We start from the raw sequence: 26,217 nt of genomic DNA, 5'->3' as shown, positions 1-26,217 counted from the left end.
TACTTTCCAGTAAATATGTAGTTCCAGGACATATATGATCAGTTGCAGAGTGGGCTGGGTTAGAGGGAGTCTCTATGGACCAAATGTACTAGCTGAACTCCCTAGCCTGCCTGGATAGCTCAGAGGAAGTGATGGGGACAATACCATGGAATGTACTACAGTAAACCCCACATTGTAAACACAGAATGCTGTGCTGTGTTTCTCCAACAGGTCAATGAACTCTGGATAGCAAAAGCTGTAGAGTTGGAGCGGAGGCTTAAGGGATCTACACAGCAGTCCAAAAATTCAGCCCCACAAATAGACGTAGAACTACGTAGTGACCCAAACCGACCTCTGTCGGCTCCGTTTGCGTATACTGTGTAGACCCTTTGAACTATTTTTTGTTTTGCAAGAGATGTTATGAACATGTTAAATCTATTTTTGTTGATTGTCCTCAAACATGTTGTCTAAAACAAGCTTGTGTTTGTGAGTACTTTAGAAGTGTTAAAGTATTATTGTTCTGTTAGGTGACAGTTAGTTATTTACTAGACTACAATCTAAAGAGGCAATCCTTTTAAATAAGTAAATTTATTGCAAGTCTCCACAAAATATTCTTGATACAGTAGCATCCATTAAAAAGCTGTTTTACCAAAATAAAAACAAAAAGATAAATCACATTAGAACGTACTAGGGGGGAATTACACTTAGTGTATGTGTACAGTTAAAGGCATTCCAAAAGGAATCACAATATATATTTTTCTCATTGTGTAACAAGGGAGCGAGGTCACTATGCATGATTCCATTCTAATTGCAAAAACAGTCTGACCTAAGCCCCACACAACTGCATATTCCCATGTTTAACATAATTCAACTTTCAGAAGATCTTTAACCAGTCTAATGAATTAAAGCCACACTATGTTAACACTGCCTTCCATTTCACATCTGAGACAACCAGAGAAACATTCAATACTCATGCACAACCCTGTATAGCACTTCCATCTCTGAGCAAGAGCAATACAAACTATTTTATTATACAGCACTATAAGCATTTCATAATTTAACCCAGATTAAAGCAAATTTGCATAATAAGTATGGCCGGCACAATACCAGTATTACGATACTCGTTAGTATCGTGGCAAGGAAACAAAACACAAAGTGGATTTAACTATTTCGGAAAACAGCCCCATGTATGTTGGAAACATACAATCAGTGGCCAGTTTATTAGGTACACCAACCCGTTCACAAATGGTTTGCTCCTACAGACAGCGAGTCGCGTGGCCGTGGCTTGCTATATAAATCAGGCAGACAGGCTTCGAGGCATTCAGTTAGTGTTCGATTGAACGTTAGAATGGGCATAACAAGTAACCTTAGAGACTTTAAGCATGGTAGGATCGTCGGAGTCATCTTCGGTTAACTGAGAACAGTGCGGGAAAAGAAACATCCAGTCAGGGGCAGGTCTGTGGGCGAAAACAGCTCGTTGATGAGAGGTCGTAGGAGAATGGCAAGAATCGTGCAAGCTACGAGACAGGCCACAAACTGGAAAATAATGGCACTGTACAAGTAGTGTACAGAAAGGCATTTCGGAACGCACAACTCATCGGTCCTTGTCACGGGTGGGATTTTGCAGCCCATCCGGTTTCCACTCCTATCAGCTAAAAACAAGAAGCAGCTCCAGTGGGCACGCGATCACCAACATTGAACAATTGAGGAGTGGAAAAACATTGCCTGGTCCGACAAATCTTGGTTCCTTTTGAATCATGCAGATGGCAAAGTCAAGATCTGGCATTTAGCAACATGAATCTGACTACGTTGATATTCTGCCTCGTGTCAACGGTACAGGCTGGTGGCGGTGGTGTAATGGTGTGGGGATTGGTTTCCCTAGCACACATCAGGTCCATTGATACCAATTGAGTAATGTTTGAATGCCACACCCTGTAGAATCCATGACCCTGAGAATTCAGGCTGTTCTGGAGGTAAAAGGGTTCAGACCCAGTGGGTGAAGGGTGTTCCCTAATAAACTGGCCATTGAGTGTACATTACTACTCATCCAGTATCACATTTATTTATTTTACAAGATATAGCAGACAATATTTTACATACATAAGGTTTTTAAAGGGGCAAAGAGTTTGATCTGCTTCATGTTTACATTTTTGCAATGGAAACAATATTGCGATATTAGTATTGTCCCAGCCCTAATAATAAGATAAGTTTTGTAAAGTGCTGTGTACTGACAATACAATAATATTTAAATGTTTTGTTCCAATAAACATTTACAGCATTTACAACCATTTGGCAGAGAGAGGTGTATGTACTGTACTGTATATACAACCATTTGGTCACTATCATAAGGCAGGAAGCGCCGAATGAATCATCATATCCCTAAACACAACACACCCTTAACAGACTACAGCCAGGGCTTTGTATGCATTGACGCTTTTAATCATTCATGATTTCTCACAAAATGTCCAGGCATCCATCCAGAAGGCCAGAGAGAGGACTTCCCGTGACAGAGAGGCAGGTCTGATACTGAGGGTAACTTCAGTTCCAGTGTGCCCCCTGCTGGAAAAGTCGATTATTCAGTTAGCCACTCCAGGGGCCTCTGGGATGAGGGAGGCAAAGAAGGCTTTGAAGAAGATCCAGGCACTCCAAACGATGGACACCCTGTGTTGAGGCACAGGTACTGCAGCCAGGGGGTGTGGTTCATCAGGTCCAACCTCCGCCTCGGCCCCCTCTTCTCCTGCAGGGACCTCCACCTGAGGGAAGAGAAAAAAACTCTGTTAGCGGGACCACCAGAGTTCAGATATAAAAAACACACTTAAACTATGTTTTTCAACACAGTTAAATTAAACTATATCAGGGGAGTCAAAGAGGGCCAGGATGATACGTACAACTACTATTTTTCCATGGCGAAAATGAAAAATTAGACCACACTCTTTGGTCCTTTGAAAACCTACTATACGGTGCAGTCGGGAAGTATTCAGACCCCTCCACATTTTGTTAAGTTACAACCATATTCTAAAATGGATTAAATTGTTTTCACCCCTCTTATCAATCTACACACAATACCCCATAATGACAAAGCAATTTTTAAAATTATTTTTAAATATCACATTTACATAAAGTATTCAGACCCTTTAGTCGGTACTTGGCAGCGATTGCAGCCTCAAGTCTTCTTGGGTATGACGCTATAAGTTTGGCACGTGTATTTGGGCAGTTTTTCCCCATTCTTCTCTGCTCCGCTCTGGAGCAAGTTTTCATCAAGGATCTCATTCATCTTTCCCTCGATCCTGATTAGTCTCCCAGTCCCTGTCGCTAAAAAACATCCCCACAATATGATGCTGTCAACACCATGTGGCAGGTAGCCTAGTGGTTAGAGCGTTGGACTAGTAACCGGACAAGGCAGTTAACCCACCGTTCCAAGGTTGTCATTGAAAATAAGAATTTGTTCTTAACCGACTTGCCGAGTTAAAGGTAAAAAAAAAAAAAAATGCTTCACTGTACAGATAGTTTCATCCAGATGTGACACTTGGCATTCAGGCCAAAGAGTTCAATCTTGTCTTCATGAGTCCTTTCAGTGCCTTTTACTGCTTCCATCTGGCCACTCTACCATAAATACATGGTTGGTGGAGTACTACGGAGATGGTTGTCCTTCTGGAAGGTTCTTCCATCTCCACAGAGGAACTCTGGAGCTCTGTCAGAGTGACCATCAGGTTCTTGGTCACCTCCCTGACCAAGGCACTTCTCCCACAATTGCTCAGTTTGGCTAGGCAGTCAGCTCTAGGAAGAGTCTTGGTGGTTCCAAACTTGTTCCATTTCAGAATGTTGGAGGCCACTGTGTTCTTAAAACCTTCAATGCTGTAGACATTTTTTGGTACCCTTCTCCAGATCTGTGGCTCGACACTATGCCGTCTCGGAGCTCTACAGACAATTCCTTCGACCTCATGGCTTGGTTTTTGCTCTGACATGCACTGTCAACTGTGGGACCTTATATAGACAGGTGTGTGCATTTCAAAATCGTTTCCAATCAATTGAATTTACCACAGGTGGACTCATAATCAAGTTGTGGAAACATCTCAAAGATGATGATCTACTGACGGAACGCAAGAGGTGGCTATGGAACGCAAGAGGTGGCTAATAATAAACCTCCATCCTATGCTAGCTTGCTACCGATGGCCTGGCTAGCTGTCTAAATCGCCGTGACCCCCAACCAACCTCTCCACTCACCGGACCCTTTTGATCATTCGACTAAGCATGCCTCTCCTTAATGTCAATATGCCTTGTCCATTGTTGTTCTGGTTAGTGTTTATTGGCTTATTTCACTGTAGAGCCTCTAGTCCTGCTCACTATACATTATCCAACCTACTAGTTCCACCACCCACACATGCAATGACATCTTCTGGTTCTAGAGAGAATCTCTCTCTCTTCATCACTCAATACCTAGGTTTACCTCCACTGTATTCACATTCTACCATACCTTTGTCTGTACATTATACCTTGATGCTATTTTATCGCCGCCAGAAACCTCCTTTTACTCTCTGTTCCAGACATTCTAGACGACCAAATTCATATTGCTTTTAGCCGCACCCTTATTCTACTCCTCCTCTGTTCCTCTGGCGATGTAGAGGTGAATCCAGGCCCTGCAGTGCCTAGCTCCACTCCTATTCCCCAGGTGCTCTCTTTTGGCGACTTCTGTAACCGTAATAGCCTTGGTTTCATGCATGTTAACATTAGAAGCCTCCTCCCTAAGTTTGTTCTATTCACTGCTTTAGCACACTCTGCCAACCCGGATGTTCTAGCTGTGTCTGAATCCTGGCTTAGGAAGACCACCAAAAATTCTGACATTTTAATTCCAAACTACAACATTTTCAGTCAGACAAGATAGAACTGCCAAAGGGGGCGGTGTTGCAATCTACTGCAAAGATAGCCTGCAGAGTTCTGTCCTACTATCCAGGTCTGTACCCAAACAATTTGAACTTCTACTTTTAATAATTCACCTCTCTAAAAACAAGTCTCTCACCGTTGCCACCTGCTATAGACCACCCTCTGCCCCCAGCTGTGCTCTGGACACCATATGCGAACTGATTGCCCCCATCTATCTCCAGAGCTCGTGCTGCTAGGCGACCTAAACTGGAACATGCTTAACACCCCAGCCATCCTACAATCTAAACTTGATGCCCTCAATCTCACACAAATTATCAATGAACCTACCAGGTACTTCCCCAAAGCCTTAAACACGGGCACCCTCATAGATATCATCCTAACCAACTTGCCCTCTAAATACACCTCTGCTGTCTTCAACCAAGATCTCAGCGATCACTGCCTCATTGCCTGCATCCGTAATGGGTCAGTGGTCAAACGACCTCCACTCATCACTGTAAAACGCTCCCTGAAACACTTCAGCGAGCAGGCCTTTCTAATTGACCTGGCCGGGGTATCCTGGAAGGATATTAATCTCATCCCGTCAGTAGAGGATGCCTGGATATTTTTTTTAAATGCCTTCCTAACCATCTTAAATAAACATGCCCCATTTAAGAAATTTAGAACCAGGAACCGATATAGCCCTTGGTACTCCCCAGACCTGACTGCCCTTCACCAACACAAAAACATCCTATGGTGTTCTACATTAGCATCGAACAGCCCCAGTGATATGCAGCTGTTCAGGGAAACTAGAAACCATTATACACAGGCAGTTAGAAAAGCCAAGGCTAGCTTTTTCAAGCAGAAATTTGAAGTCCATGGAGAATAAGAACACCTCCTCCCAGCTGCCCACTGCACTGAAGATAGGAAACACTGTCACCACTGATAAGTCCACCATAATTGACCATTTCAATAAGCATTTTTCTACGGCTGGCCATGCTTTCCACCTGGCTACTCCTACCCCGGGCAACAGCACTGCAGCCCCCACAGCAACTCGCCCAAGCCTTCCCCATTTCTCCTTCTCCCAAATCCGTTCAGCTGATGTTCTGTAAGAGCTGCAAAATCTGGACCCCTACAAATCAGCCAGGCTAGACAATCTGGACCCTTTCTTTCTAAAATTATCTGCCGAAATTGTTGCCACCCCTATTACTAGCCTGTTCAACCTCTCTTTCGTGTCGTCTGAGATTCCCAAAGATTGGAAAGCAGCTGCGGTCATCCCCCTCTTCAAAGGGGGGGACACTCTTGACCCAAACTGCTACAGACCTATATCTATCCTCCCATGCCTTTCTAAGGTCTTCGAAAGCCAAGTCAACAAACAGATTACCGACCATTTAGAATCTCACCATACCTTCTCTGGTATGCAATCTGGGTTCAGAGCTGGTCATGGGTGCACCTCAGCCACGCTCAAGGTCCTAAACGATGTCTTAACCGCCATTGATAAGAAACATTACTGTGCAGTCTTATTCATTGATCTGGCCAAGGCTTTCGACTCTGTCAATCACCACATCCTCATCGGCAGACTCGACAGCCTTGGTTTCTCAAATGATTGCCTCGCCTGGTTCACCAACTACTTCTCCGATAGAGTTCAGTGTGTCAAATCGGAAGGTCTGCTGTCCGGACCTCTGGTAGTCTCTATGGGGGTGCCACAGGGTTCAATTCTTGGACCGACTCTCTTCTTCTTCTGTATACATCAATGAGGTCGCTCTTGCTGCTGGTGAGTCTCTGATCCACCTCTACGTAGACGACACCATTCTGTATACTTCTGGCCCTTCTTTGGACACTGTGTTAACAAGCCTCCAGGCAAGCTTCAATGCCATACAACTCTACTTCCGTGGCCTCCAATTGCTCTTAAATACAAGTAAAACTAAATGCATGCTCTTCAACCGATCGCTACCTGCACCTACCCGCCTGTCCAACATCACTACTCTGGACGGCTCTGACTTAGAATACGTGGACAACTACAAACTGTAAACTCTCCTTCCAGACCAATATCAAACATCTCCAATCCAAAGTAAATCTAGAATTGGCTTCCTATTTCGCTACAAAGCATCCTTCACTCATGCTGCCAAACATACCCTTGTAAAACTGACCATCCTACCAATCCTCGACTTTGGCGATGTCATTTACAAAATAGCCTCCAATACCCTACTCAACAAATTGGATGCAGTCTATCACAGCCACTCACCGTCTAGGAGGTCCCAATAACAACAGTGGAGAAGATGGAGCGAACCATTACCTCATACGTGAAGAAATGGCTGGGTGTCCCACGATGCCTGAGTAACATCGGCCTCTATGGCAAAGGGGTCCTTGAGACTTCAGATGACATTGAAGGACTCCAAAGACCAGACCATTAGCAAGGCTTGCACCTCTCCTACAAACTGGATGGAAATGGACATCATCCAAGGCTGTGCAGCAAGCAACATCAGCCCTGAGACACCAAGACGTTGTGGGGAATATCCAGCATGGAAGAGGAGGCTTTGGCCTGGCAGCAAGCAAACCAACGTTCCATAAGGAAACAACATCTGAACGCAGGAAGCTGGTGGTCGAGGAGGTGCGCAGACAGGAGGAGACTGCAAGAAGTGCAAAGGCTGTCTCTCTTGCTAAACAAGGGCAATGGACGCGGTGGGAAGGCCTGGAGAGGAGAAAGATCAACTGGAGTGAGCTTTGGCAAATGGAGGCAAGCAACATCAGCTTCATCATAAGAGCTGTTTATGATGTGCTTCCAACACCAAAAAATCTACATCAATGGTATGGCGAGGACTCGACCTGCCCCCTCTGCCCAGCTCCAGCGACTCTCAGGCATATAATGACAGGTTGCAAGACCAGCCTCTCACAAGGCCGCTACACCTGGAGGCACAATCAGGTCCTCAAGAGCCTGGCTGCAGCACTTGAGACCAAGAGGAGTGCAACCAATTCATTACCTCCAAAAACAAGCAATCCCATCAAAACAACAACATTCATCCGGGAGGGACAGAAAAGGCCCAAGTATCCTCCTACAAAGCCAGAAACTGGACACCTAGCCATGGCCCGGGACTGGAAGATGCTTGTCGATATTGCAAAGCAACTCATTTTTCCACCTGAGATTGCTTCTACCAACCTTAGGCCAGACATGGGAGTCTGGTCCCCTTCACGAAAGGCTGTGTACATCATAGAGCTCACAGTCCCGTGGGAAAACTCTGTTGAAGAGGCCTACAAGCGTAAGAAACTGCGTTACACAGAGTTGGCAGCAGACGCAACTCAGCGTGGCTGGAATGCAAAGGTCTGGCCAGTTGAAGTGGGATGCAGAGGATTCGTGGCTTCTTCCATCATCAGGTTGCTGAAAGAACTTGGAATCCATGGACAGGCTCTGCGGCAGACCGTCAAAGCAGTTTCTCAAGCAGCTGAAAGAGGCAGCCAGTGGATCTGGATCAAACGGAAGGACCCTTGCTGGGCTATAACTTCATGACCCCCCACGCCCACCTGAGAACATTTAACTAATTCAGATGCCCAGCCTCCAACTTGAGGAGGGCATATGAGGTATGCGGTCAGCAGTATGGCTGGCTCAGGGAAGAGGACGCCCCTGCCTTGCATAGTCCCGTGGGACATCTTAATTGGGCATGGGACACAAGCTAAGGCTTGATCACCCTTTTGCTGGCCACCTTTGATGAGGGTGTTTAGTGATTAAAGGCCGAAACACCCACTGATTCAAAGGCACACTACTGAGGATGTGTCCCAAAATTGACATCTTACCCCAGTTTAAGAAATAAACCTCCCATGCCACTCTGTCAACATCACGGCAAATCTCATGTGAGTGCATTCCATCTATTGGCACAATGGACAGTTTTTAACATCTCGTCCCGGGTTTTATGATTCTTTCTCAACAAATTGGATGCAGTCTATCACAGTGCAATCCGTTTTGTCACCAAAGCCCCATATACTACCCACCATTGCGACCTGTACGCTTTCATTGGCTGGCCCTCGCTTCATACTCGTCGCCAAACCCACTGGCTCCATGTCATCTACAAGACCCTGCTAGGTAAAGTCCCTCCTTATCTCGGCTCGCTGGTCACCTTAGCAGCACCCATCTGTAGCACGCGCTCCAGCAGGTATATCTCACTGGTCACCCCCAAAACCAATTCTTTCTTTGGCCGCCTCTCCTTCCAGTTCTCTGCTGCCATTGACTGGAACTAACTACAAAAATCTCTGAAACTGGAAACACTTATCTCCCTCACTAGCTTTAAGCACCAATTGTCAGAGCAGCTCACAGATTACTGCACCTGTACATAGCCCACCTATAATTTAGCCCAAACAACTACCTCTTTCCCTACTGTATTTATTTATTTATTTTGCTCCTTTGCACCCCATTATTTTTATTTCTACTTTGCACATTCTTCCACTGCAAATCTACCATTCCAGTGTTTTACTTGCTATATTGTATTTACTTTGCCACCATGGCCTTTTGTCTTTACCTCCCTTATCTCACCTCATTTGCTCACATCGTATATAGACGTGTTTATACTGTATTATTGACTGTATGTTTGTTTTACTCCATGTGTAACTCTGTGTCGTTGTATGTGTCAAACTGCTTTGCTTTATCTTGGCCAGGTCGCAATTGTAATTGAGAACTTGTTCTCAACTTGCCTACCAGGTTAAATAAAGGTGAAATATTTTTTTTATTTTTTAAGATCAATGGAAACAGGATGCACCTGAACTTAATTTCGAGTCTCATAGCAAAGGGTCTGAATACTTATGTAAGTAAGGTATTTCTGTTTTTAAAAACCTGTTTTCACTTCGTCATTATGTGGTATTGTGTGTAGATCGATAACATTTTTTAAATACATTTTAGAATAAGGATGTAATGTAACAAAATGTGGAAAAATTGAAGGGGTCTGAATACTTTCCGAATGCACTGTATGTAACATATTGTGTGCTATAGCTTGGAAAACCAATAAATGTGACTGGATGACAACATAATAATGTTTGTTTCCAAAATTAGGGCTGTTTTTCTAAAGAAGTTAAATCCGATTGTTTCCTGGGACACAAACTAAATATACTTCAAAATGACTAAAACCAAATCTAAACTGTGTACAAATTACAATGGACCAACATTTATACAGTTCTTGACTGTGTCCAGCTTGCTAATAATCCACAAGATTAAAGCTAGACAGTCAGGGAGTTTTGAAAATTAAAAAAACAACGGATATAGGACTATCTTTTGCTAATTCTGACAGCTAGGAAGTATAACCAATTTTCAGTGCACCCCTCTGGACCACGTTGAAGAACGAATACGACCCCTGGGACAAAATTAGTTTGACAGCCCTGTCTACATGCAGTATGATGAATGTTACTACATAAGGCAGTACATGCCTTGTAATGAAGTCATATCTGTTTTCCACCCCTAGAGATCCAGCCCCTGAGGAAATGTGTCTTACCGGTGGCACTGGGTTCCTGTCCTGGTTCTGGATGACCTCAGGGACCTGGTTGTTTGGACCTCTGACCAGGGGCCTTTGTCTGAAGGGGAACCAGCCTGCTGTGTGCCTGAGAGGAAGACAAACTGGGATTAATAAAGTAGATTAATTTGCATTTCCAGTTAAGACCAGGTGGTGCAAACAAAGAGGAAGTACAGACTGACTGACATGTTAATAATGGTCACTCTATTTACAATCCTACAACCAGGCCAACTCCCCTTCCAACACACTGAGACTAGTCCAATCATTAGCGTAGGCGGTGGAGTAATAGCGGCTAAACCTTGTTACACGTAAAGATAAGGCTTAGGTCCCATTCTGCCATGTCTGTCCAGATTAGTTGATCAGGGAGGGAGTAGTGCCCTTGATCCGACGCCCATATCTACAGTGCCTTGCGAAAGTATTCGGCCCCCTTGAACTTTGCGACCTTTTGACACATTTCAGGCTTCAAACATAAAGATATAAAACTATTTTTTTGTGAAGAATCAACAACAAGTGGGACACAATCATGAAGTGGAACGACATTTATTGGATATTTCAAACTTTTTTAACAAATCAAAAACTGAAAAATTGGGCGTGCAAAATTATTCAGCCCCCTTAAGTTAATACTTTGTAGCGCCACCTTTTGCTGCGATTACAGCTGTAAGTCGCTTGGGGTATGTCTCTATCAGTTTTGCACATCGAGAGACTGAAATGTTTTCCCATTCCTCCTTGCAAAACAGCTCGAGCTCAGTGAGGTTGGATGGAGAGCATTTGTGAACAGCAGTTTTCAGTTCTTTCCACAGATTCTCGATTGGATTCAGGCCTGGACTTTGACTTGGCCATTCTAACACCTGGATATGTTTATTTTTGAACCATTCCATTGTAGATTTTGCTTTATGTTTTGGATCATTGTCTTGTTGGAAGACAAATCTCCATCCCAGTCTCAGGTCTTTTACAGATTCCATCAGGTTTTCTTCCAGAATGGTCCTGTATTTGGCTCCATCCATCTTCCCATCAATTTTAACCATCTTCCCTGTCCCTGCTGAAGAAAAGCAGGCCCAAACCATGATGCTGCCACCACCATGTTTGACAGTGGGGATGGTGTGTTCAGGGTGATGAGCTGTGTTGCTTTTACGCCAAACATAACGTTTTGCATTGTTGCCAAAAAGTTCAATTTTGGTTTCATCTGACCAGAGCACCTTCTTCCACATGTTTGGTGTGTCTCCCAGGTGGCTTGTGGCAAACTTTAAACTACACTTTTTATGGATATCTTTAAGAAATGGCTTTCTTCTTGCCACTCTTCCATAAAAGCCAGATTTGTGCAATATACGACTGATTGTTGTCCTATGGACAGAGTCTCCCACCTCAGCTGTAGATCTCTGCAGTTCATCCAGAGTGATCATGGGCCTCTTGGCTTCATCTCTGATCAGTCTTCTCCTTGTATGAGCTGAAAGTTTAGAGGGACGGCCAGGTCATGGTAGATTTGCAGTGGTCTGATACTCCTTCCATTTCAATATTATCGCTTGCACAGTGCTCCTTGGGATGTTTAAAGCTTGGGAAATCTTTTTGTATCCAAATCTGGCATTAAACTTCTTCACAACAGTATCTCGGACCTGCCTGGTGTGTTCCTTGTTCTTCATGATGCTCTCTGCCCTTTTAACGGACCTCTGAGTCTATCACAGTGCAGGTGCATTTATACGGAGACTTGATTACACACAGGTGGATTGTATTTGTCATCATTAGTCATTTAGGTCAACATTGGATCATTCAGAGATCCTCACTGAACTTCTGGAGAGAATTTGCTGCACTGAAAGTAAAGGGGCTGAATAATTTTGCACGCCCAATTTTTCAGTTTTTTATTTGTTAAAAAAGTTTGAAATATCCAATAAATGTCGTTCCACTTCATGACTGTGTCCCACTTGTTGTTGATTCTTCACAAAAAAATACAGTTTTATATCTCTATGTTTGAAGCCTGAAATGTGGCAAAAGGACGCAAAGTTCAAGGGGGCCGAATACTTTCGCAAGGCACTGTATAGTAACTGTAGCAGAGATGAGGCCTGCTGTACCAGGCAGCTCTCAGCAGCACATAGAGAAACACTCAACCAGCACTACATATCCTCACATTCGACTGGAATATGGGAGGACATTCAGGACACTGCGGTCACAACGACTTCACCGACTGTGTTCGTGTATGTCGAGGCCATGCCTTTCTCACTCTCCCTCAACATCTCTCAACCACTCTCAAACACACACAGCTTTGTCTCCACTCATACTTTTGGAATGTGTGGTTTGGATGAGAGAGCTGATTCCAGAGCCTGAGGGAGTTGCACAATGGACAGAGTGTGTGACTGCAACACATTGAGCTAAAGACATCTCTTCTTTGCTGATAAGCACAACATATGGCCCTCATTCTCTCAGGACTACTGCACGGGTGCCTTCATCTGCCCATCACCCACGGCTAATGCCAGCCTCACCATTAGCAGACAGGCTATACACAGAGCCATGTATTCAGAGAGTTGGGCCATTGAGGTTTCTGCATTATGATGCATTTAGATGACTCTATAGCATACTATGGCAGCCATGTTAGCTCCCCATTAACATTACATTGGGAATAATGTCTAGAATGAGCATTACGACACTTGAAAACATTATTGTCAGCCATGTTAGTGCCGATTAACATAACATGGAGAATATGAACAATATTCAAATTTCTAAAAGTTGGCCAAACTCTCTAAATACATGGCTCTGGCTACAAAATACCCATAAAACCTAGAGGTCAAACTGGGAAATGGTTCCAATTGTTTTTCCACCATTAATTTTCCATTGGGCATTTTAGAAACACTTCAAATAAGTGTTATTTTTTGTCTAGGCTTACCCTGGTGTGACGTTTTGATAACCATGTAAATCTCTGTAGGACAAGGTGACTTTTATCAATATATTTGGCTGTATTTACACACAAAAAAATTCACGCTAATTAGCTGCTAATATGGCTATCATTTAAAAAAAAGACAAAGCCAGGATGGTCTGTCCAAGAGATATTTACATGGTTATAAAAATGTCACGCCATCGTAAGCCAACACAAAACACAGACCTTTTTTTAAGTGTTAATAATATCCTCTATTAATGGTGGACATAGTACACAGCAACATACCCTGTTTTACAACAAACAAACACAGTCAACTCACAGGTACATAAGGAGCAGGCTGCTCATGACAAGGGCGAAACGGCTCAGGCTGGAGTAGAAGTAGACAATACTGAGAAACACTCCCAGACGGGCAGCTGTGTACACCCAGTCTAGCCAATCACGATCCATTTCCTCCTCATCCTCCATCACAGGCCCGCCTTGGGCATTCATCCGCAGGTTCTGATTGGCTGCTCCCGGGTTGATAAAGGCGCCGTCCTGCGCATTCTGATTGGCTGGCAGGTTGTCAATGGGGGCCTGATTGGGCAGGGGTGCTGGGACAGCGGCTTGGTGGGGAGCAGCAGGCAGGGATGGGCCTGCGGCTGGGGCAAAGGGGGCAGAAGCTGCTGCTGCATAGGCTGCATGGCTATGGGACAAAAGACAGACAGGGTTTCTCAATATGCATACTACCGTGCTCCACACTCTCATTCTCAGACTACATTCTCCCTGAGTACGTTCTTGTGAGGACGAGAGTGTGGTGAATGCATAAAACATTAGAGAAGCACTCACACTCCCCCCTACTGTATGACCTCACACTACGCAGGGTAGCCTAGTGGTTAGAGAGTTGGACTAGTAACCGAAAGGTTGCAAGTTCAAATCCCCGAGCTGACAAGGTACAAATCTGTCGTTCTGCCCCTGAACAGGCAGTTAACCCACTGTTCCTAGGCTGTCATTGAAAATAAGAATTAGTTCTTAACTGACTTGCCTAGTTAAGGTCATATTAAATTTTAAAAAGGTTTTAATTCACTGAACCTTCTTCCAGCCAGGTCAATGACAACAATAGACTAAACAAGATAAACACAAAGCAAATGTTTTACTTCATAATTATCAGCTAACGTTAGATATGTGAATCATAATAATCTAGCTAGCCTGCTAGTTAAACAGGCAAGAATTACTTAAAACTAATGTTATGCAGGGTAGATGTGCATTTTTAGTGGGTAGCTACCAATTATTCATGGCTAGCTAGCCAGTTAGCTACACATTTAGTGAACCGTTTCCTGCCAGGACAATGGCAATAGAGACTAAACAAGATATACACAAAGCACACTTTTTACATCATAACTATCTGCTAGCTGTGTGAATCGTAATAATGTAGCTAACCAGATAGTTTAACAAGCAAAAATGACCTAAAACGAATATTATACAAGGTCAATTCTTCGGGGTAGCAAACAAAAATTATTTGTGGTTATCTGGCTAACTAGCTAACAGTCGTAGCTAGCCAGTTAGCCCAATTTACTTATCATGGGCGTGCGATCTACGGTACTTCGGCATGTAAACATTCCAAAATTAACACAGCATGTATTTATTAACGTATCATGATAAAATATTGTACTCGGGCAACATATTACATGTTAATAGGCAGCATTAGTATTTTATCTCGCTTCAGCTCAAAAAATGTCCGGCATTGACTTTTATTTTTTTAAGCATAATCTTTTACGTGGTTACATCATATTTCTTTCCTTACTTTCCATAGAAGCTTGCATCGATGCATGCTTCAAAATATGTATAAATGGAATACGCATTCAAGAAGTGCCCTCCGTTCTCCGATTCGAATACTTTGATTTGAACTCATACTCCGAGCCTCCCGTGCTCCAATTTGCATGCTCGGAGCCCTGTACTAAGTATTTTGAGAAACACCCACAGTAAGCCAGGAGTGTCAAACTAATTTTGCACCGCATTTGTTTTTGATCACTTAGCAAGTTGGACAGAGTGAAGAGACTATGAATGATTTGATCCAGGATTTCGCTAGGATTTTTTAAAATTTGTGGGCAAAAATGCTTGATCTTGCAGCTGTAAATCTAACATTTTGCTTGGCAATATGCAGTGATTTTGCCCGATTTGTCGCAAAATTGTCCTGACGAGGAAAAAAATTTGCTCGATGTGTGGCTTGATTGAACCATATTATGCAGTAAATGTGCAGTGATTGGTTGAAATTGCGAGCCCTCTTTTTGTACTGCAGTTATGGTTCAGTTTTATGCAATAATATTGCTACGATTTGACTGTTTAATGAGCAAATAGTGCAGTAATTGTTCAAATTCACAACAACTGCATAATATGCAGGGAATTGTTAATTTTTAAAAATTGCGATCGTAGAGGGACTGCTAAATGTAGGTCCATTATCATTTCTCCACAGTTGGTTTTAGTCATTTCAATGTTAATTGAGATATATATCTCTCCCTATAGCATCTGGCCCTGCGGGCTTACACCCCTGGTCTAAGCCAAACATACTTTATAAAGTATTTTCCCTGCTTAATATTATGCTATGGCAAGACAGTAGGAAGTCATAACTAAATGTGATAAAATGCTTGGCATTGAATACTTACTACTGCATGTAATATTGGCGAGCATACATGTGCTGCAGCCAGAGCAGCTGTTGAGGGCTGTAGAGGGAGTAGGTGGGGAAGGTTGGGTTGGTTATCTCTGCTGTCCCTGGCCTAGAGACACACAGGATAATAGCAGTGTGAATTGCATGTCATGTCAGATTGAAGGATAGACCAATGTATTACATCTCTCCCAGCAATATAACTTTTCATAAAGCAACACAAGTAATAGAGCTATACTTAGATCCAAACTGGCTCTCTAGCAGATTAGTAAGAATGTCTCACCCCATGTACAAGAATGGCCTTTTCCCCTTTATTCAGATTACAAACGCTCACTTTTGGTTATTTGAAAACAATCTCCAAAATATAGTTATTTTTTAAACAAGCCATAGAAAGTTGGTTGCAATTTCAGTTTACTCCACCAGAAACGACATAACAAATAATACAACACATATTGTGGTTAAACTCAAATATACTAATAGATTTTTTTTTTAAATGATCATTTTTTTCGATAAAATGTATGTCACACATGCAGCTAACACAAATATATGGAAATAGCTGCTCTATCCAAAATTACAACCAACTAATTGCAGCACTACCGCAAAAATGGAAGAGGCAAAGGGGAGGGTAGTATAACTTTTTCATTACATTTCATTATAGCACAACTGTTTGATTTGTCTAATCTTAGCAATTTCTTCTTAGCTAGCTACATAGCCGTCTTTGTATCAAAGATAATTGCGTAATTATCGTATTTCGCCGTCCTAACGTAGTCTTCACTGCTCTGCCCAGCAGCTAGCCAGCTAGCTAACGTCCACCGATTAGCTGCACTGTAGAAACTATTACACTCAACTGAACGACTTGATTAGTGTAGTGTTAGCTAGCTACATAGCCGTCTTTGCTGTCTTCGTATCCAAGATAATTGTGTAGTTTAGAGTGTGTAGTCTTAGAGTGATTATCTTAATTTACCGAGGTTAGCTAGCCAGCTATTTGTCGACCTTACGTAGGAGACTCTGCTAGCTACCCAACAGCTAGCCAACGTCTTCTGAATAGAAACTCAACAACCCGGTCGCATTCACAGGTAGTATCACATTTTCATTTCATTTCATTACAGTACAACGGTTTGATTTGTTTGATCGTAGCTACATAGCTAGCTACATAGCCGTCTTTGTATCAAAGATAATTGTGTAGTCTAGAGCGATTTTCTAGGTTAGCTAGCCAGCTATTGTCGTTCTTTTAACGCAACGTAACGTAATCAACACTGCTAGCTAGCCAGCTAGCCCCCGAATAGCAGCACTGACTTGATTAGTGTAGTGTCAACAACGCAGCCACTGCCTGCTAGCCTACTTCAGCAGTACTGTATCATTTTAATAATTTTAGTCAATAAGATTCTTGCTACGTAAGCTTAACTTTCTGAACATTCGAGACGTGTAGTCCACTTGTCATTCCAATCTCCTTTGCATTAGCGTAGCCTCTTCTGTAGCCTGTCAACTATGTGTCTGTCTATCCCTGTTCTCTCCTCTCTGCACAGACCATACAAACGCTCCACACCGCGTGGCCGCGGCCACCCTAATCTGGTGGTCCCAGCGCGCACGACCCACGTGGAGTACCAGGTCTCCGGTAGCCTCTGGAACTGCCGATCTGCGGCCAACAAGGCAGAGTTCATCTCAGTCTATGCCTCCCTCCAGTCCCTCGACTTCTTGGCACTGACGGAAACATGGATCACCACAGACAACACTGCTACTCCTACTGCTCTCTCTTCGTCCGCCCACGTGTTCTCGCACACCCCGAGAGCTTCTGGTCAGCGGGGTGGTGGCACCGGGATCCTCATCTCTCCCAAGTGGTCATTCTCTCTTTCTCCCCTTACGCATCTGTCTATTGCCTCCTTTGAATTCCATGCTGTCACAGTTACCAGCCCTTTCAAGCTTAACATCCTTATCATTTATCGCCCTCCAGGTTCCCTCGGAGAGTTCATCAATGAGCTTGATGCCTTGATAAGCTCCTTTCCTGAGGACGGCTCACCTCTCACAGTTCTGGGCGACTTTAACCTCCCCACGTCTACCTTTGACTCATTCCTCTCTGCCTCCTTCTTTCCACTCCTCTCCTCTTTTGACCTCACCCTCTCACCTTCCCCCCCTACTCACAAGGCAGGCAATACGCTCGACCTCATCTTTACTAGATGCTGTTCTTCCACTAACCTCATTGCAACTCCCCTCCAAGTCTCCGACCACTACCTTGTATCCTTTTCCCTCTCGCTCTCATCCAACACCTCCCACACTGCCCCTACTCGGATGGTATCGCGCCGTCCCAACCTTCGCTCTCTCTCCCCGCTACTCTCTCCTCTTCCATCCTATCATCTCTTCCTTCTGCTCAAACCTTCTCCAACCTATCTCCTGATTCTGCCTCCTCAACCCTCCTCTCCTCCCTCTCTGCATCCTTTGACTCTCTATGTCCCCTATCCTCCAGGCCGGCTCGGTCCTCCCCTCCCGCTCCGTGGCTCGATGACTCATTGCGAGCTCACAGAACAGGGCTCCGGGCAGCCGAGCGGAAATGGAGGAAAACTCGCCTCCCTGCGGACCTGGCATCCTTTCACTCCCTCCTCTCTACATTTTCCTCCTCTGTCTCTGCTGCTAAAGCCACTTTCTACCACTCTAAATTCCAAGCATCTGCCTCTAACCCTAGGAAGCTCTTCGCCACCTTCTCCTCCCTCCTGAATCCCCCCCCCCTCCTCCCTCTCCGCAGATGACTTTGTCAACCATTTTGAAAAGAAGGTCGACGACATCCGATCCTCGTTTGCTAAGTCAAACGACACCGCTGGTTCTGCTCACACTGCCCTACCCTGTGCTCTGACCTCTTTCTCCCCTCTCTCTCCAGATGAAATCTCGCGTCTTGTGACGGCCGGCCGCCCAACAACCTGCCCGCTTGACCCTATCCCCTCCTCTCTTCTCCAGACCATTTCCGGAGACCTTCTCCCTTACCTCACCTCGCTCATCAACTCATTCCTGACCGCTGGCTACGTCCCTTCCGTCTTCAAGAGAGCGAGAGTTGCACCCCTTCTGAAAAAACCTACACTCGATCCCTCCGATGTCAACAACTACAGACCAGTATCCCTTCTTTCTTTTCTCTCCAAAACTCTTGAACGTGCCGTCCTTGGCCAGCTCTCCCGCTATCTCTCTCTGAATGACCTTCTTGACCCAAATCAGTCAGGTTTCAAGACTAGTCATTCAACTGAGACTGCTCTCCTCTGTATCACGGAGACGCTCCGCACTGCTAAAGCTAACTCTCTCTCCTCTGCTCTCATCCTTCTAGACCTATCGGCTGCCTTCGATACTGTGAACCATCAGATCCTCCTCTCCACCCTCTCCGAGTTGGGCATCTCCGGCGCGGCCCACGCTTGGATTGCGTCCTACCTGACAGGTCGCTCCTACCAGGTGGCGTGGCGAGAATCTGTCTCCTCACCACGCGCTCTCACCACTGGTGTCCCCCAGGGCTCTGTTCTAGGCCCTCTCCTATTCTCGCTATACACCAAGTCACTTGGCTCTGTCATAACCTCACATGGTCTCTCCTATCATTGCTATGCAGACGACACACAATTAATCTTCTCCTTTCCCCCTTCTGATGACCAGGTGGCGAATCGCATCTCTGCATGTCTGGCAGACATATCAGTGTGGATGACGGATCACCACCTCAAGCTGAACCTCGGCAAGACGGAGCTGCTCTTCCTCCCAGGGAAGGACTGCCCGTTCCATGATCTCGCCATCACGGTTGACGACTCTATTGTGTCCTCCTCCCAGAGCGCTAAGAACCTTGGCGTGATCCTGGACAACACCCTGTCGTTCTCAACTAACATCAAGGCGGTGGCCCGTTCCTGTAGGTTCATGCTCTACCCTGCCTCACACAGGAAGTGGCGCAGGTCCTAATCCAGGCACTTGTCATCCCCGTCTGGATTACTGCAACTCGCTGTTGGCTGGGCTCCCTGCCTGTGCCATTAAACCCCTACAACTCATCCAGAACGCCGCAGCCCGTCTGGTGTTCAACCTTCCCAAGTTCTCTCACGTCACCCCGCTCCTCCGCTCTCTCCACTGGCTTCCAGTTGAAGCTCGCATCCGCTACAAGACCATGGTGCTTGCCTACGGAGCTGTGAGGGGAACGGCACCTCAGTACCTCCAGGCTCTGATCAGGCCCTACACCCAAACAAGGGCACTGCGTTCATCCACCTCTGGCCTGCTCGCATCCCTACCACTGAGGAAGTACAGCTCCCGCTCAGCCCAGTCAAAACTGTTCGCTGCTCTGGCCCCCCCAATGGTGGAACAAACTCCCTCACGACGCCAGGACAGCGGAGTCAATCACCACCTTCCGGAGACACCTGAAACCCCACCTCTTTAAGGAATACCTAGGATAGGATAAGTAATCCCTCTCACCCCCCCCCCTTTAAGATTTAGATGCACTATTGTAAAGTGACTGTTCCACTGGATGTCATAAGGTGAATGCACCAATTTGTAAGTCGCTCTGGATAAGAGCGTCTGCTAAATGACTTAAATGTAAATGTAATGTAAATGGAGGGGAGAAAAGTAAGGAACTTGTCTGTCGGCTCTGCATTAAAGACCAAAATTGGTTAAAGAAAATTGTGATAAATAAAAATATATACCAGTTTCATTTAAGTACCAAAAAAATTGACAGCTGTGCCATATAGATTGCAAAATCGATTTATTGATGTACCAATTCCATGGCACATGGTTTATGAATTGACACGCAAAATGACGCCGGATTCAAAACATAGAATTTTTCAATTTATATGTATACAAAATTCTTGCAACCAATAGAAAGTTATTGGGGGATACAACCTTCCCATCTCTGCAGATTTTGCTGCGAGGAGGCAGAGTCATTAGATCATTTATCTTGGTACTGTCCATATGTAGCTTGTTTTTGGTCACAGGTCCAGGAATGGCTGAAGAATTGCAACAATTACCTGGAGCTAACCCTGCAGATAGCACTACTGGGTGATTTGAAAAGTCATAGTCAAATCGATCAATAATATAATAATACTTTAAGCAAAAAAATGTATCTTTAATTTACAATCTGTAGAAACTATAAGAATAGAAAGTTTAGAACTTTGGTGAAGCATCACAGCTCAGTTGAAAAATATATGGCAAACAGAAATCCAATTTGGATGGTGTTAAGAGATGCAGTTGAAGTCGGAAGTTTACATACACTTAGGTTGGAGTCATTAAAACTCAACCACTCCACAAATGTCTTGTTAACAAACTATAGTTTTGGCAAGTCAGTTAAGACATCTACTTTGTGCATGACACAAGTAATTTTTCCAACAAATGTTTAAAGATGGATTATTTCACTTATAATTCACTGTATCACAATTCCAATGGGTCAGAAGTTTACATACACTAAGTTGACTGTGCCTTTAAAGTGCTTGGAAAATACCAGAAAATGATGTCATGGCTTTAGAAGCTTCTAGGCTAATTGACATAATTTGAGTCAATTGGAGGTGTACTTGTGGATGTATTTCAAGACCTACCTTCAAACTCAGTGCCACTTTGCTTGACATCATGGGAAAATCAAAAGAAATCAGCCAAGACTTCAGAAACAAAATTGTAGACCTCCACAGGTCTGGTTCATCCTATCCTTGGGTGCGATTTCCTAACGCCTGAAGGTGCCACATTCATCTATACAAACAATAGTACGCAAGTATAAACACCATTGGACCACGCAGCCGTCATACCACTCAGGAAGGAGACGCGTTCTGTCTTCTAGAGATGAACGTACTTTGGTGCGAAGAGTGCAAAACAATCCCAGAACAACAGCAAAGGACCTTGTGAAGATGCTGGAGGAAACAGGTGCAAAAGTATCTATATCCACAGTAAAACGAGTCCTATATCGACATAACCTGAAAGGCTGCTCAGCAAGGAAGAAGCCACTGCTCTGAAATCACCATAAAAAAGCCAGACTAAGGTTTGCAACTACACATGGGGACAAAGATTGTACTTTTTGGAGAAATGTCCCCTGGTCTGATGAAACAAAAATAGAACTGTTTGGCCTTAATGACCATCGTTATGTTTGGAGGAAAAAGGTGGAGGCTTGCAAGCCGAAGAACACCATCCCAACTGTGAAGCACTGGGGTGGCAGCATCATGTTGTGGAGGTGCTTTGCTGCAGGAGGAACTGGTGAACTTAGATGGCATCATGAGGGACAAAAATTATATGGATATATTGAAGCAACATCGCAAGACATCAGTCAGGAAGTTAAAGCTTGGTCGCAAATGGGTCTTCCAAATGGACAATGACCCCAAGCGTACTTCCAAAGTTGTGGCAAAATGGCTTAAGGACAACAAAGTCAAGGTATTGGAGTGGCCATCACAAAGCCCTGACCTCAATCCGATAGAAAATGTGTGGGCAGAACTGAAAAAGCATGTGCGAGAAGGAGGCCTACAAACCTGACTCAGTTACACCAGCTCTGTGAGGAGGAATGGGCCAACATTCACCCAATTTATTGTGGGAAGCTTGTGGAAGACTACCCGAAACGTTTGACCCAAGTTAAACAATTTAAAGGCAATGCTACCAAATACTAATTGAGTGTATATACATTTCTGACCCGCTGGGAATATGACGAAAGAAATAAAAGCTGAAATAAATAATTATCTCTACTATTATTCTGACATTTCACATTCTTAAAATAGTGGTGATCCTAACTGACCTAAGACAGGGAATGTTCACTAGGATTAAATGTCAGGAATTGTGAAAAACTTGAGTTTAAATGCATTTGGCTAAGGTGTATGTAAACCTCAGACTTCAACTATAGATGGGAGGGGTTGAATGGAGCTGAAGGGTGGGACTAATGACAACAAGATAACAAATGTAAAATATACTGTGTCTGTAAAATGTATATAGGTCCAGAACTTTTGAGAAACAGCACAGTTAAAAATATATGGCAAATAGAAATCAAACTGGATGGCCATCAGAAATAGATGGAAGGCCAGGACTAAAAAGGCCAGGACTAAAAACAAACAAAAGTATTGTAAAATAGATTGTCCGTAAAATGTATATATTACATATAAGCCGAAGTGTTGTTGTTTATTAGTTTATAATTTATATGGTACTAATATCACCAGCATTATGCAAAGAATTCACTTGTCTTGTTAACTCACGTTGTAGTGCCAGGCCATGCGGGTGGGGCGGGAGAGGTGGAAGTGTACCTGCGTTGTCTCAGCTCTGGTTCAGTGGGCACAGATGGAGCTGGGGTGGGACCCTCTGGGTTCTGTCTGGTTGGCATGGCAGACGGTTGTGGTTCTGGCTCTCTGACCTGAATAAAACGTGAGACATGGTGTTAACATCACATGTGCGGACATACATACTGTACAAAGTGGCTGCAGTGAATTTTCAGAGAAGCATTATGATCTCCAGAGATTCCTAATGAGAGTAGTTGTACACCTGTCTCCTGCTATCCACTGAGCTGGGACTCCTCTCTCCAGAGGACAGAACAGCCTCAGCTCTGACACCTCCTCAACCACTGACTAGGAGAATAATTTAGACGATTTAGCTGATAGGGCGTTTTGGCTTATCGAATTATCCCTTATCAACCGTGTGAGGTGTCTTTTTCCTAATCTGAATGTCTGGCTTTGACTGTCCGTTGTCAGCTCCAGGAGTTCCCAATTATAGCTACTAGATAATATTCATGAGGTGTGTAGGGTTTCTAAAGGAGAACACAAGGGAATCACAGGCACGGCAGAACTAAAAACAAAAAAGTTTCCTGGTTTGGCACAAAATCTAGGGGAGCAACAACTGAAGAATTGTTGACTGATGCTATTTAATGAGTATATTTAAAATAGCTTCACATAGGTCTACATCATAACCTTCACATAGAGTACATGTCACAGTTTGAGATGGGGTTCCATATGGGGTACATTACCTTTGGTCTTGCTCCTAGTGGACCTCTGGGCTGAGTTCTGACTGCACACACCAGGTGCACAGTGGGTGTTAGGTCCGTCTGTGAAGATATACATGATGCAATATCCCATGTGTAACAGTATAATTTTAAACCGTCCCCTCGCCCATACCCGGGCGCGAACCAGGGACCTTCTGCACACAACGACAACAGTCACCCTCGAAGCATCGTTACCCATCGCTCCACAAAAGCCGCGGCCCTTGCAGAGCAAGGGGAACTACTACTTCAAGGTCTCAGAGCAAGTGACGTAACCGATTGAAACGCTATTTAGCGCACACCGCTAACTAAGCTAGCCGTTTTACATCCGTTACACATGCGGCATAAGACACAGTAACATCACATTCATAGAGGGACACTCATTCAACCTTTTGAAGTAAAAAAATGTATAACAAAGAATGGCTATTGAAAAATCTTGAGAAAGGTAGTGAATGCAACATTAAACATGAACTGAGTGATCAAAATCTGACTGACCTGTAGTTCAGAAAATGGGCCTGATCTGTAGTTCAGAAAAGGGGCCTGATCTGTAGTTCAGAAAAGGGGCCTGATCTGTAGTTCAGAAAAGGGGCCTGATCTGTAGTTCAGAAAATCTGACAGGTCTGTAGTTCAGAAAAGGGGACTGGTCTGTAGTTCAGAAAAGGGGACTGGTCTGTAGTTCAGAAAAGGGGACTGGTCTGTAGTTCAGAAAAGGGGACTGGTCTGTAGTTCAGAAAAGGGGACTGGTCTGTAGTTCAGAAAAGGGGACTGGTCTGTAGTTCAGAAAAGGGGACTGCATTCATAACAGTCCTGACACAGAACAATAGTTCTGAGGGGCTTCTATGGGCTTGAACTCCAGGGATGTCAAAGCCCAGCCCAGTTCAGTTTACGGTTTGGCTCTCTGCATTAATCTGAGCTTCTAGCATTGTAATTCATTGACATAATATACACACTGTTCAGCACAGTAGTATAGGTAACCCAGTAATACTAAAAATAACTAGGACCTAGGTTTAGCTATTCTCTGCCTAATTTCAGATATTTGTGTATCCCTGTAGGTAGACTGAATCCCTAGGCACATAATGTTGAATCAATTACTTTTTTTACTGATGATATCAGCAATCTGACCAGATGGCACATAATTCAGTATTTGCTAGAGTTCTGAGAATATGTCTAGTTAATATTTAGGTGAATAGGCACACACACATACCTTTCTGAAAATATCTCTGACATGCAGTTGGTCTGGGAGCAGCTTGCCAGAGTAAATAAGTCTCTGATCACTTTCAGTCTGTGGGGGGAAAGGGGGACAGATGTCAACACAACAGACACTAACAGCAACCACGATTTATACATACACAACTATTTATAGCCTAGCTAGATGTTTGGATTGCATAATTGTTATTGACAGTAGCTAACGTTACTAGTATTACATTATAGCTGGCTAACTTACTGGACCAGTCTAACTTGGCAAAGACTGGCTAGCTTGCTAGTTATGGGGTAGCTGGGTAGATAGCTAGCCAAGTTAGCTAGCTAGCTATCACAATCACTCACCGGGTTGTTTGGGTACACCCTCGATAAATGAGTCTTCAACTCTTTCACTGTCCAGTCCGTGTCAACTCCTTCAATCGTCTGATCTCCGTGGGCTTGATTCGGTGTTTTTATCACAAGAGTGATTGTCTTTTGTCTAACGTTAGGAAAACCACTGTTGTCCATTTTTGTTTTCTTGTGACCTCTCCAACGCGACCTCTTAGTTGTGATATAAATGTAGTAAGTAACTACAGCATCTAATCATCTAGCTAAAATGTCAGATAAACAAAGTAGGAATTAATTTATTCAGTCGACAACTTTTTAGTTGAGATGATGAGGAAGTAAGTAGCTAGCTACACAGCCTGTAGTTCTGGGAAAGGGGATGTTGTTTGGAAACACCCGGTGGCTTGCTGTGATTGGATAACCAAGGCTCGTGATCAGACGTGGAGGCTCCTGCTCCGGGAGCAGTCTGTATTGCACGCGCTTTGCAAAGATTATCATACTGGCTATGAAGTTGCAGTTCAGAAGCTATTCGCAAACTTTTTCTGCACACGACCCCAAATTGACAGTAGAAAATAAAGAGGACCCCACTTGAAAATAAGTATATTCCCTGGTTAACGCCGTGTGTTCACATTCTCTCAGTTTTAGGTCTCGCAGGCTGACCCAACACATGACGTTAAAGCGCATTATATTACCCTAAAATGCCCTTAGTTGTGAAAAAAAGTGGTGGAAAAAGTACCCAATTGTCATACTTGAGTAAAAGTAAGGATACCTTAATAGAAAATGATACAAGTAAAAGTAAAAGTCACCCAGTAAAATATTGCTTGAGGAAAAGTCAAAAAGTATTTGGTTTTAAATATACTTAAATATCAAAAGTAAATGTGATTGCTAAAATATACGTAAGTATCAAAAGTAAAAGTATAAATCATTTAAAATTCCTTAA

The 26,217-nt window shown here is 43.9% G+C and overlaps 1 protein-coding gene across 2 annotated transcripts; it reads right to left on the bottom strand.

Moving 5' to 3' along the window:
* Positions 1–548: 548 nt before the first annotated feature.
* On the bottom strand, positions 549–25,747 carry herpud1 (homocysteine-inducible, endoplasmic reticulum stress-inducible, ubiquitin-like domain member 1). Of its 2 annotated transcripts, none has more exons than XM_046352125.1 (8): positions 25,299–25,747; positions 24,958–25,035; positions 23,742–23,819; positions 23,029–23,135; positions 15,828–15,938; positions 13,508–13,870; positions 10,308–10,413; positions 549–2,732 (listed from the first exon to the last, which is right to left on the bottom strand). In XM_046352125.1, exons 1-8 carry the CDS (start codon positions 25,458–25,460, stop codon positions 2,556–2,558), a joined length of 1,182 nt encoding a protein of 393 aa, XP_046208081.1. In that variant the 5' UTR covers positions 25,461–25,747; the 3' UTR covers positions 549–2,555. The 2 variants fall into 2 exon arrangements, with proteins under 2 accessions (XP_046208081.1, XP_046208072.1); XM_046352116.1 differs by having other exon boundaries at positions 22,981–23,135; positions 25,299–25,746.
* Between the last annotated feature and the right edge of the window lie 470 nt (positions 25,748–26,217).

Source organism: Oncorhynchus gorbuscha, linkage group LG01 (assembly GCF_021184085.1).
Source record: "Oncorhynchus gorbuscha isolate QuinsamMale2020 ecotype Even-year linkage group LG01, OgorEven_v1.0, whole genome shotgun sequence".
NCBI classification, from domain to species: domain Eukaryota; kingdom Metazoa; phylum Chordata; class Actinopteri; order Salmoniformes; family Salmonidae; genus Oncorhynchus; species Oncorhynchus gorbuscha.
Note: the sequence above shows the minus strand (reverse complement) of the source record. Positions and strands in the feature narration are given on the sequence as shown.